General features: G+C 35.1%; 1 protein-coding gene across 2 annotated transcripts; it reads left to right on the forward strand.

The window, feature by feature from the left end:
• The first annotated feature begins 225 nt into the window (after positions 1 to 225).
• LOC130944479 (TOM1-like protein 4) lies at positions 226 to 5,120 on the forward strand. Of its 2 annotated transcripts, none has more exons than XM_057872815.1 (10): positions 226 to 464; positions 692 to 805; positions 1,254 to 1,332; positions 1,575 to 1,673; positions 1,759 to 1,872; positions 2,319 to 2,467; positions 3,220 to 3,301; positions 3,733 to 3,818; positions 3,908 to 4,102; positions 4,257 to 5,120. In XM_057872815.1, the coding sequence occupies exons 2-10, from the start codon at positions 696 to 698 to the stop codon at positions 4,888 to 4,890; spliced, it is 1,548 nt and encodes a 515-aa protein (XP_057728798.1). In that variant the 5' UTR covers positions 226 to 464; positions 692 to 695; the 3' UTR covers positions 4,891 to 5,120. The 2 variants fall into 2 exon arrangements, with proteins under 2 accessions (XP_057728798.1, XP_057728797.1); XM_057872814.1 differs by having other exon boundaries at positions 229 to 470.
• Positions 5,121 to 13,804: the final 8,684 nt, after the last annotated feature.

Genomic DNA, 13,804 nt, shown 5'->3' on the forward strand with positions numbered 1-13,804 from the left:
GAGTAATATTTTTTAGAATAAATAATAATAATATAATTAAATATCTTTTAAATATAATTTTTATTCAATTTTTAAAAGAGATAAAAAATAAAAAGTAAATAATTTTCTTAATTTTTTGAATAATTAATACAAAAATTGTTAAAAGATAAATAATATTTTTTAAATAATAATACTAATACAGATTAATTGTCGCGATCGTAAAACGAATAAAATGAGAAAAGAGAAGGAAAAAAAAAACATGGTTTCGTTGTTTGTGTAGGTGAGGTGTGTTGTGTGTAAGAACAAAAAAAAAGTGAAAAGTCGGTCCCCAAAATCCCCAATTGGAGACCGATCTTCTTTCTTCCAATATCTCATCTGCTTCCTCATACATTCCGATTCGCTTCTCTATTCTGATTCTACGATTCCATTCCATTCCATCAATTCAATTCTTCTACTCTCCGATTGTTTTCCTTCCACAGCTAAAGGTTAAGGTCATTTCTCCCTCTCTCTCTCTGCTAATTTTGACCGATTGAATTGGTACTGTGAGGTTTGATAATTTTGAAAATTGTGGATTAATTAGTGGTCATGCCTGTAATAAATGACGATTTTAGTAGGTGTAATAACAAGTTTAGATTTTTTTTGGATTGGGTATATAATTTGGGTTTGCTTATTGATATGGATTTTGTCGTTGCGTGGTTTTGGGATTTTGCAGAGAGATGGCTAACAATGCTGCTACGTGTGCTGAGAGGGCAACAAGTGACATGCTTATTGGTCCTGATTGGGCAATTAACATTGAGTTGTGTGATATCATCAATATGGACCCTAAGTAAAAACCTTATAGCTCATACTCTTGCTCCTTTCGTGTTTAACTTTTCTTTTTGTCTCTCATATTCTCATTAATGGATTGCTAAAGTGAAGTCTCTGTCTTCAAATCGATATTACACCTGTGATTTAGATATTATGTATGCTTTTGGTTTGTGAGTAATTTTATGTAATTTCAATTATCACTTTTCACTAGGTTCCTAACCTTCTGCTAGTGTTTGCCAGAGAACTGTTGGTAATTCATACACTGTGGCTTAGTGAGCTAGGTGTCAAGTAGGCAAAAGTGAAACTGTGTCCTTTTTTTTTTCTTGTTAACTTGATATTCAGTTTTTACTTTTTGGTTTTGGATCTTAAGTATGTTGATTGATTCTTTATAACTTATTCTGGACAGTGTGGGTTTTCCTTGATTATGTTGTTCTTGATCTTCTCTGCTGAACTGATTAAATTTGCAGGCAAGCAAAGGATGCGTTAAAGATACTTAAGAAGCGTTTGGGCAATAAAAGTCCCAAGATACAACTTCTGGCACTTTTTGTTAGTATTTCTCTTCTACTTTTTTTTTTATAGTTATTGAATGTTTTAATGCAATTTGACGTCGTGTGACAGATTATTTTATAGGTTAAAGTAACTTTTGTAAAGTTGTTGATATTTTTTAAATTCTTTTGCTGTTATAAGATATGAGGCGTAGAGTACTGCCAAAATTTTTATTCATGGTTTCAGTTATGTACACATAGTGAATAACTCTAACTCACATGCATGGTATGTATTTGATGTAGGCACTGGAGACCCTTAGTAAAAATTGTGGTGAAAGCGTGTTTCAGCAGATTGTTGAGCGGGACATCTTACATGATATGGTTAAGATAGTGAAGAAGAAGGTATTTAATTTCTTTGACACCTTTTATAGTTCAGTAATAGACTCTCTTATCCACTCCTTTATTTCTTTTCCATCTCATTGTACAGCCTGACTTAAATGTGAGGGAAAAGATACTGATTTTGATTGATACATGGCAAGAAGCTTTTGGGGGCCCAACCGGTGTTTACCCCCAATACTATGCAGCATATAATGAATTAAAGGTGATAACTCATGTGCACCGAGATATTTCTTTCGGGCAATTAATTTATTTTTGCAAGCAAATAGTTCTACTGTATATTGACATGCATTGACGTTTTTATTGATGCACATTAATGATGTAAAACATGTTATATCTTTTACTGCATGTGACATATTCTTATAGTTCTTGCGTTAACCTGGGAAAAAATTAGCCTGTAGTAAATTTTTTTTAAATTATTGTTTTTTAGTACGTTGGTTATATTACTCCACAAGCTCCATGCAAATGTGTGTGTGCATGTTGGAGTTGCACTCCTAGGCATGCACACACACTCACTCAAATGCTCTCTTTTCTCACAAAGGCATATCTAAATTTCTATTCAAAACTACATATGATTAAGTTATTTTTGGATCAGAAGCATTAATATTTTGTTTCTCAAATGTATTATTCTTAATAATTAATATTTGCTAGGCTGCTGGAGTTGAATTTCCACCACGAGCAGAGAACAGTGTGCCATTTTTCACTCCTCCTCAAACCCAGCCAGTTGTTCATTCAGCTGTAGAATATGATGATGATGCTGCTATTCAGGCTTCTCTTCATTCGGATGAATCTGGCCTTAGGTGCTCTTTCAACTTCATATCCTAATATTCTAATCCCCATGTTTGTTGTGTCTGGCTAAAAGTATTACCATATAATTCACATAATGCAAAAAGATTTAATTGAGTAGGTAGGGACCACCATCTTATAAAACTCAATTTTATACAAATATGTATGCCAAATTTTACACACAGTTTGCATGCTGGTAAAGTCATTATAATGGATCCTCTAAATTGATGGTTATGATTTTAAATTTTACATCTCTACGAACCAATTTACCTGTTGGTAGTTTCTGAAGTTGAAGGTCCTTTGTCAGGGTAAGAAATCTGTCCAATTCTTGTGGCAATGAATTTCCAACTTAGACAAAAAGGAATTAAATAATGAAAAGAGTTTTTGAAGCTGTTTGAAAGTTTGTCGTTTTAATGCCCTAGGTCATACTGGTTATATCTAGTCTCTTCCCTGAACATCTTAAGGGTCAGCACCACATCGGCCTAGTAGTCAAGGGGGCATTAGTTTGCCCTGGTGCCGGCCAAATGTTTAGGGCTTTAGGCCTTGCAAATGTTGATGATTTAATTAGGGGACTTCCTCTTATGGATTTATGGGGGATTTTGGTGCTCTTTTTGGCTGGTGCTCAATTTTTTGTCTTCATCCATCTATGTAACTGTTGTAGGAATACTATTCTTTATCTTTTTTAGTACTTGTCTTCTTTCTCCTGGTAAATTTTCTTAGCTTTAGCTTTTTTTTCTCCGTCTCAACTAAATTTGTTTATAATCAGTGTGCCAGAGATTCAAAATGCTCAAGGACTAGCTGATGTTTTGATGGAAATGCTGAATGCCCTGAATCCTAAAGATCCCAAGGTGATACTTTTCCCGCCTGTTATGTTTCTTTATCTTCTTGCTTCATTGTCGAACTTCTGTTCAGTTTTTCTTGTTTATGAAGACATGCTTGAAGATGCTATATTTCTCTTTACTCGTTTTTGCATTCTGTTAGTTATTGTGAAGCACTAGGGAAATTTCAATCTATTGTTTACATGGGGATTAATTCATTTGTACTAGACATTGTGCTTAGCTGTTGTTTCAGAGTAGATAACCTACAAACGTGTTCTGGAAGGGAAAAATCCAGTCATGACATGTACAGAAATGTTCCTTGCAGTTGCAGAACTAAGACATATTTCAAACTTAATGCTTTTACTTGCTATAATATTTTTAATTTTTTGTTCTGTGCAAAGTAGTCATGGTGAGTTGTCAATTTTCATTTGTTTCCTAATGTTTTTAATAAAACTTGGCAGAGCGTGAAAGATGAATTCATTGTTGACCTTGTGGACCAGTGCCGATCTTATCAAAAGCGTGTGATGCTTCTTGTGAACAATACTGCGTAAGAAATTTTCGCAAAAAAAAAAAAAAGAAGTCTCTTCTCGCCATGGAACCCCAAAATAATGACAATAATGGTTGCCTTTTGTCCAGGGATGAGCAGCTTTTAATTCAGGGATTGGCACTGAATGACAGCCTTCAGCGAGTACTCCTCAAACACGACAATATTGCGAACGGAACTGTCGATACAGGTGCAAGAGCAACAGAAACTCCAGCTCTGCCACTTGTAAATGTAAATCACGAGGATGATGATGAGTCAGAGGATGATTTTGCTCAACTAGCCCATAGGTGAACCACAGAAATTCTTTCATTATATTAATCTTGTGGTAGTTCATATATCTTAGTAAGCATAATTGTTTATATCATGGTTTAATTCGATTTCTGTCAAGTATATTTCCATTTGATACACACTATAATTAGCAGTTCAATACAATAATTTCAGGTCATCACGCGATACTAATGCACAGAACCGGAAACCAGCCTACGACAAGGCAGAACCAGGGAGGTTTAACTCATTTCTTCCTCCACCACCACCATCAAGGAATCCGGTCTACTCTGACACAGGCATGGTTGACTATCTCAGTGGTGATGCATATAAAGCAGAGGGAGGATCCTCTGAAAACTCAAAGCAGACTCCATTGGCAGCCCCGACTAATCCTACCTCATCAACTATTCCTGCACGGTCCTCTTCACCTCCTTCTCATGCCAGGAGTACTTCACCAGTTGTCAGTGGCCAGCCTGTGTATGATGAGCCATCTCCCACAAAAAAGTATTCAGAAGATCTGCCTCCAGCTCAATGGGACAGGGACACACCATCTACTGGGTTCCTTCCACCGCCACCTGCAAAGCACAACCAGAGACAACAATTTTTTGAGCAACAAAGTGGAACAACTTATTCAAGTGGTGGATCCAGTTCCTCTTATGATGGTTTGGTTGGGCAAACTCAGAATCTGTCTCTAAATCCATCCACCCCAACCAAACAACAGAAGCCAGAGGATGTCCTGTTCAAAGATTTGGTTGATTTTGCCAAATCCAAAACCTCTTCATCTTCGAAACCAAATAATAGGTCATATTGAGATATTGTTTGTATTGTTTATACTGCTACAGCTCACGAGTGTGGTTCATCGTGTTTTGCTTCAGATCATTGAGACAACCCATTTTGTGGTTGTGTTTTAGGAATCTTCGGGTATGATTTTCCCATGCGTGTACGTAGTTTAAAATATATAGTCGTTGCATATATTCATGTATATGGTTCATATTGGATTTGTTGGCTCGTGTTCTAAATAATATCGGATTCTTAGCTTCAGAGTTTCTTCCAAAATCCCTATTTGAAAAATGGAAGTGAGTATTTATTCGATGGGGTAATTTCAAACTCTTCGAGCTCCATTATCCACCAAATAGAATGAGTATCATAATATTTATTTACGAGTAATGCTATATGACTAGTAAATATTATCATATTTTGGCAGCATTTGGTTAGTAATAATTTGTAATTATATTTATAGACATTTTGTATAACTCTGTCTATGTTGCGCTTGTGGTAAATAGCAGGTCCCAAGTTCGGATGAAGGAGGAGGGTTGTGTTAGGTTTTCGACAACCAACATAAAAGCATAGTCGAATTCTCATGACATGAATTAAAGATGTTATTGCGCTAAAGGTTGCCCGGAAACAACGGTGTCAAATGAGCAAGGGCCGCTGCATCAGTGTCCGGATGTAATGTTAAATGAACAAGGATTCTCGCGTTTTCGTGAACGGATGAGGGTAAATAAGCTAGTTCACAAATTAAAAGGTAAAGGTCAGAGCAACATAAGGTTGAGATTTGGGACATGGAACATAGGCACTCTAACAGGAAAATCTATGGAGGTGGTAGACACCATGACAAGGAGGGAGATTAACATTATGTGCCTACAAGAAACAAAATGGGTTGGTGCAAAGGCTAGGGAGTTGGATACTTCCAAATTCAAACTTTAGTATACAGGAAAGATGAAGAATAAGAATGGGGTTGGTATTATTGTGGATAAGCAGTGAAAGAAGGACGTATTAGATGTCAAAAGGGTGGGAGATCGGATCATCTCCATCAAACTTGTGGTGGAGGGAGGTGCTTTTCATGTGATTAGCGTCTATGCACCGTGAGTGGGTTCGGACGAACAATACAAGATAAGGTTTTGGGAGGATCTAGAGAGTTTGGTCTAAGACATACCTTCGGGAGATAAGATTTTCTTAGGAAGAGAATTAAATGGCCATGTTGGAAAAGAAGTGACTGGGTATGGAAGTATTTACGGAGGCTATGGTTTCGGGGTGATCAATGCCGATGGTAAAATTATTTTAGACTTTTCCTCAACCTTTGACCTTCTCATCGCAAATACATGTTTTAAAAAGAGAGACGAACATCTTATAACCTATAAGAGTGGCATGACAAGCTCTCAAATCGACTTTTTCTTGTTGAGGAGAGACGACCGAAAATTTTGCATTAACTGTAAAATTATCTCGAGGGAGTGTTTAACAACACAATATAGGATGTTTGTCATGAATTTTCACGTTGAGCAAAAGTTGAGGAAAAGACATCATACAAAGAACCCAAGGACGAGGTAGTGGCGGATGAAAGATGAGGAACAAAGAAGCTTCCTAAGATGGATAGGAGAAGAGGCAAAGCGGGATGGGAATGGAAGCGCGAAAGAGATGTGGAGGAAGATGGCAGAAGTTATTAGAAGAACAGAGAAAGAAAGTTTTGATGAATTTAAAGGAATAGGAAAAAGAGACAAGGAGTCCTGGAGGTGGAATGCGAGTGTATAAGAAAAGATAAAGATAAAAAGGGAGTGCTTTAAAGAGTGGTCTCTATGCTGCAATGCAGATAATTAGAAAAAAATATAAGGCGACTAAGAAAGAGACAAAAGTAGCTGTAAGTGAAGCAAGAACAAGAGCATATGAGGGTCTCTACCAGCCTTTGAGTACGAAAGAAGAAGAAAAAGGTATATATAGAATCGCAAAGAGCCGTGAAAGAAGAACGAGATATTTGGATCAGGTTAAGTGCATAAAGGATAAGGATGGAAATGTGTTGGCTCAAGAGGAGAATATTAATGAGAGGTGGAAGAGCTACTTCTACGAGTTATTTAGTGATGGACATAAGACTCTTCCGAGCCTTGGTCGGTTATGCACAAGTGAAGAAGATCAAAACTTTAACTACAATCAAAGGATTCGAGACATCGAGATAAAAGAGGCTCTAAAGCAGATGAAAAATGGCAGGATAGTATGACCTGATAATATCCCGATTGAAGTTTGGAAGGGCCTTGGAGAAAAATGCATCAACTGGTTAACCAAGTTTTTTAATGAGATTTTAAGGTCAAAGAAGATGCCTGATGAGTGGAGAAAGAGCTCCTTAGTACTTATCTACAAGAATAAGTGGGATATATAAAGTTGAGAAAACTATAGAGGGATCAACCTTATAAGCCATACCATGATGTTATGGGAAAGAGTGATAGAACGGAGGTTAAGAAAAGAGACACAAGTAACAGAGAACCAATTTGGATTTATGCCAGACAGATCTACCACCGAAGCGATATACCTGTTAAGAAGAATGATGGAGAGATATCGTAGTAATAAAAGGGATCTACATATGTGTTTATTGATTTGGAAAATCGTACAATAGGTGCCAAAGGAGGTCTTATGGAAGGTTTTAGAAAAGAGGAGAGTAAGAAATGTATATATTCATGCAATTAAAGACATGTATAATGGGGACACAACTAGTGTGAAGACTCAAGGTGGTGTGACAGAGAAATTTTCTATTGGTATAGGATATACCAGGGATCATCCTTAAGTTCATACCTTTTTATATTAGTCTTGGAAGTACTCACAGAGCACATCCAAAAGCCTGTGCCATAGTGCATACTTTTTACCGATGATATCATCCTTATGGGAGAGTCAAGAGAAGACCTAAATAAGAAGTTGGACTTATAGAGAGAAGCTCTAGAAGTGTATGGTCTGCGCATAAGCCGTAGTAAGATGGAATATATGGAATGCAAGTTCGGTCTGAGAAGGAAAAACCCTAATATAGATGTGAAGATTGGAGAAAACATCCTATGAAAAGTTAAAAGTTTTATGTATCTTGGGTGCATCATACAGGATAATGGAGAGATTGAACATGATGTAAATCATATGATCCAAGCAGGTTGGTCAAAATGGCGGAGTGCATCTAGTTTTATATGCGACAAAAAAGTGATTTTACAACTTAAAGGTAAATTCTATCGCACTGCTATAAGATTGATTATACTTTATGGTATGGAGTGTTGGGCGGCCAAAGGGGAGCACGAACATAAGCTAAGTGTGACAGAAATGAAGATGTTGAGATGGATGAGTGGTTATAGGCGATTGGATAAAATAAGAAACGAAAATATAAGGGCGAGAGTTGGAGTAGCACCCATTGTGAAAAGATGGTAGAATTGCATCTCAGGTGGTTTGGACATATGAGAAGAAGACTGACACAACACCCAATTAGGAGGGTGGATGAGATCGAAGATGGATAAGGAGTGAAAGCTAGAGGAAGATCTAAAAAGACCATTCATGAGGTAGTCAAACGAGATCTACATGTAAACGGTCTCTCTATAGACATGATACATGATAGAACTTAATGACGTCGTTTGATTCATGTAGCCGACCCTACCTAATGGGACAAGGCTTTGTTGTTGTTGTATTTATAGACATTTTGTATATAAGAAGTATATAATTTATATCTATATTTACTAAGAGTTTTATACACCATAAATTAATACCGTTTGCATTTAAATTTTTCAGAATTTGAATATATAAATTAATAAAAATTATTTGTTAAAGGCAATTTAATATTAATGTGTAATATCTTCAATAAAATTAGTACAAACTGGCTAATTTTATGGTGACGAGTATTTTCTAATGAAGAGTAAAGATTGTATTTTATATAAAAAAATTAAAAAAATAAATACGTGTACAATATACACTTTTTTAAAAAATTAAATTATAATATTCACTCCTAACCAAAAAAAAATTATCCTAAGTTAGGGGTTCATGATAATATCCGATAACTACTGACTAGACTAGGACTAGCTATGTTTTTATTAGTATTTGCTTTCTCGTTCGGAATATTGAGAAAAGCTGTATGGAATCATGCCTAGTCATCACTAAAATACATACAATTGCAACAAGGATTGAGGACGCTAAAATATTTGAGAATTTATTGATAGATAATCTTCTTTTGCCAACGTATTTTTCTTTTTCGGTTTGTTCGAATGATTTAGAAATCCTCTCCTTCTTTTGGCATAATGGAGGAACCTTCCCACAAAAATCGACATCACTTTGAGGTGGTGCTTACGGGAAGTATATCATGTTTTGTTAAATATCCCGTTTCCCTTTTTTAACTCTTACTCCATTATCCAAATAAGATATTTTATGTTTTATTTATCTATTTTTGTAGTATTTAATACTTTACATTTTTTGTGTTTCACAATGTTGTCTCTAACTAACTCGATAAACACTGAAATAAGATCAAGAAACATCCTTACAATGGTGCGTCTAATCTAATATGATAAGATCTCGCTAGGGAGACAATTGACTATTTGTACAATGTGTATAATGGCTATTGAGTTATAAAATGAACATCCCCTATACTATTTAAAATAACCATCCGAGTACAAGGAATAATAAACATCTTCTCGAAAAATTAGTTTAATTTTTGGGTTCACTAAGGATCGAATTCTTGACCTTTCGGATCTAGCGCTTTAATACCATGTCATGATACCACTCATCCCAAAAACTTCAGTTGATAGGAAAATGTAATACTAATAATTATATCTTTAATACTCCATAAACCTTCATTGTACACATTGTATAAATATTTCATTGGCTCCTCGTACTTTCTCAATATGATATTCATTAAGATATGATAATCACATTATTTAATAAATATCATCAATATTACATCTTCCATGAGAGTATGAGACAATGTAATATAGGGGGATTATTGGCATCAAACTCAATCTAATAGAGTAAACAATAGAAGATCATAATGAGGGTAGTTTTGAAGATTCATATAAAGAACATGTTACTTTTAGCTAGCTAGCGAGAGAACCAAGGATGTGGTGGCTGAAGGTCTTCCTTAATTTTCCAAACACGAGTAAGAATATTTTCCTCTTGATTCTTCCTCTAATGGGAATGAACGAGTTGCTTCTATTATTGCTCTTTCTTGCTGATGCTAACTTAGTTTGATGCCCCAATCCCATCACCTTTTTCTTTTTCATAATTGAATGAATCATAGAATGAGTAGTGTGTGCATGAGTAGTAGTAGTGAGTGTCACTCAGTATTTATATGTATTTATGAATGCAAGATTTGATGTATTGTATAAGGTTAGAGTAGGAACCTTCGTGCTTTAAATTTGTGCTACGGTCTACCATTTGATTATTAACATTGGGTAATTCCTATAATGTGCCGATAATAGGCAGGTTCATGATGCACTAATTATTTGTGGTACCAAATTTGTTGGTGGGTGGTTAACTATGATTCTTGGACCTTGTTATTGATTATATTATCTTCAACTACAAGAAAGATAAGTGGGACTTCATACTTCAGGATAAAGAACTAGTATTACATTAGAAAATGTTTCGATGCATGCGTCACTTCATATTATATGCAGATTAAGTTCTAAAGTAATTTTTGAAGTTGGTCACATGTATTAAAATAATTCTCAAAATTTTAATTATATCAATTATGTTATTAAAATTGACAAAAATATACTAATATTAGAGACTAATGTAATACATTTTTATCAATTTCAATAACTTGATACAATTAAAATTTAAAAAAAAATATTTAACGAATATAACTAAATTGAGAGACTATTTTAAAACTTAATTCAGATAAAATATGATATCTATTCACATGTCTAATAATAATGTACATTACAAAATGAGTAGAATATATATTCTAAAAATTGTCGTGTGTGTTGTAAAATAACTAAATAAATAAATAAGGAAGATGTAACAAATATAAAAATACAAATAAAAATACTATTATTAATATTTACCAACACTATTATACTACTATAAAAATAATATATTAATATTATATTAGTAGTTTATAAAGAAAGAAAGTAAAGAAATGCTTTAAAAAAGAAAGAGAGAAGAAATATTTGCTTTATTGCTGAGTATTTTTCTCTGAGGCAAAAGCCTCTATTTATAAGCGTATGTGATAGTAGTTTGTCAAACTATATTAAATAAGATTCTTCTTCAAAACCTGAGCCTTGTGGGAAAATAGTCATCCACCTAGGCTTTCTTATCGTAACACTCCCCCTTGAATGACCATTTAGGATTATGTCTCGTTAAAACCTTACTAAAGAAAATCCAATGGAAAAAAATTTTAGTGAAGGAAAAAGAGTACAATATACTTTGTGATGGAGACTGCCTCATTAAAAACATTGTCAAAAAAAATCTATTGGGAAAAAAATCTGACCAAGGAAAAAAGAGTACAGTCTCCCCCTCTTGCCGACATCATTTAATGTCTTGAAATTAGCGCATTCCAATCTCATGTACTAATCTTTCAAAGGAGGATTTCGGGAGTGACTTTGTAAATAAATCTGCCAGATTATCACTTGAGCAGATCTGTTGGACATCAATTGTCCATTGATTTTGAAGATCATGAGTGAAGAAGAATTTAGGAGAAATATGCTTTATTCTATCACCTTTAATGTATCCGCCTTTAAGTTAAGCAATGCATGCTGTATTATCTTCAAACAGGACAGTTGGAGCTATCTTATGATCAATCAGTCCACATGATGACAGGATATATTGGATCAAACTCCTGAGCCAAAAACACTCGCGACTTGCTTCATGAATCGCTAGTATTTCAGCATGATTAGAGGAGGTTGCTGCTATCGTCTGTTTCGTGGACCTCCATGATATAGCTGTACCATCATATGTGAACAGGTATCCTGTTTGATATCTCCCTTTTTGTGGATCAGACAAGTATCCGGCATTTGCATAGCCAACTAGTTGTGACTTGGATCCGTAGGGATAAAACAATCCCATATCAACCGTTCCATGAAGATATCGAAAGATTTGCTTGATTCCACTCCAATGTCTTCTGGTTGGAGAGGAACTATACCTTGCTAGTAAATTTACTACGAATGATATGTCAGGTCGCATATTATTAGCAAGATACATTAGCGCTCCAACGGCACTAAGATATAGTACTTCAGGACCAAGGATATCTTCATTCTCTTCTTTAGGACGAAATTGATCATTCTCCACATCCAAAGATCTTACGATCATTGGGGTACTTAATAGATGTGACTTATCCATATATAATCTCTTCAATATCTTTTCTGTGTATGTTGTTTGATGAATAAAGATCCCATTTTTTATATGTTCGATCTTCAGGCTGAGACAAAATTTAGTCCTTCCAAGATCTTTCATTTCAAACTCTTCTTTTAGAGTTTTTATAATTGTTGGAATTTTTTCAGGAGTCCCAATGATATTTAAATCATCAACGTACACATCAATTATAATGAATCAAGATGCAGATTTCTTTATGAAAACACATGGACAGATATCATCATTCTTGAATCCATTTTTGGCCAGATACTCAGTAAGACGATTATACCACATTCGTCCAAATTGCTTTAGACCATATAAAGATCTTTGCAATTTGACTGAGTATAATCCTTGCGAATATTCATTGGGTGGTTTAGATATCTTTAGTCCTTCAGGGACTTTCATATAGATATCCCGATCTAATGAGCCGTATAAGTAGGCTGTTACCACATCCATTAAATGCATATGCAATTTATGATATGCAGATAAACTGACCAAATAACGCAATGTTATTGCATCCACTACAGGGAAATACGTTTCTTCATAATCTATACCGGGCTTTGTGAAAAACCTTGTGCCACAAGTCGGGCTTTATAGTGCACAACTTCATTTTTCTCATTTCGTATTCTCACAAATACTCACCTATACCCAACAGGTTTTACATCTTTTGGTGTACGGACTATAGGTCCAAAGACTTCACGTTTTGCAAGTGAGTCTAACTCAGCCTTCATGGCTTCTTTCCATTTTGACCAATCATTCTTTTGTCGACATTCTTCGACTGATCTTGGCTCAAGATCCTTACTTTCATGCATGATATTTAATACCACATTATATGCAAATATTTCATTGACAATTGTCTTATTTCGGTCCCATTTCTCTCCTGTAAAGACATAATTTATCGATATCTCGTCATTTTCACAATTTTCAGGTACCTGAACGTCTTCTGGCGTTAAAACTATATCAGAATTTTGGACAACTGCATGTGTCTCTACTATGTCTTTTTCAACAGGAATATTATTTACCTCTTTTCTCTTTCGAGGATTTTTGTCTTTGGAATCGACAGGTCTGCCACGCTTCTGGCGTGTATTTGCTTCAGTGGCAATTTGTCCAACTGGGACATCAATTCGAATTGGGGCATTTTCCGCTGGTATATGAGATTTGGTTATCCTCTTTGTATCGAAAAATGCATCAGGCAATTCATTTGCTATTCTTTGCAAATGTATAATATTTTGAACTTCTAGTTCACATTGCCCTGATCGAGGATCTAAATGCATTAACGATGATGCATTCTAATTAAGTTCCTTTTCAGGAAGCTTATTCTCTCCCCCTAATGTTGAAAATTTTGATTCATTAAAATGACAATCCGCAAACCGGGCTTTAAATACATCTCCCGTTTGTATCTCAAGATACCTCACTATAAAGGGAGAATCATATCCAACATATATCCCCAATTTTTTTGGGGTCCCATTTTGGTGCGATTAGGTGGTGCAATGGGAATATATATCGCACACCCAAATATTCTTAAATGAGAAACATTTGGCTACTGGCCAAAAGCTAATTGCATAGGAGAGAACTGATGATAATTCGTTGGCCTCAAACGAATAAGTGCTGCGGCATATAAAGCAGCATGCCCCCAAACCGAGGTTGGAAGATTT

Source organism: Arachis stenosperma, chromosome 8 (assembly GCF_014773155.1).
Source record: "Arachis stenosperma cultivar V10309 chromosome 8, arast.V10309.gnm1.PFL2, whole genome shotgun sequence".
NCBI lineage: Eukaryota > Viridiplantae > Streptophyta > Magnoliopsida > Fabales > Fabaceae > Arachis > Arachis stenosperma.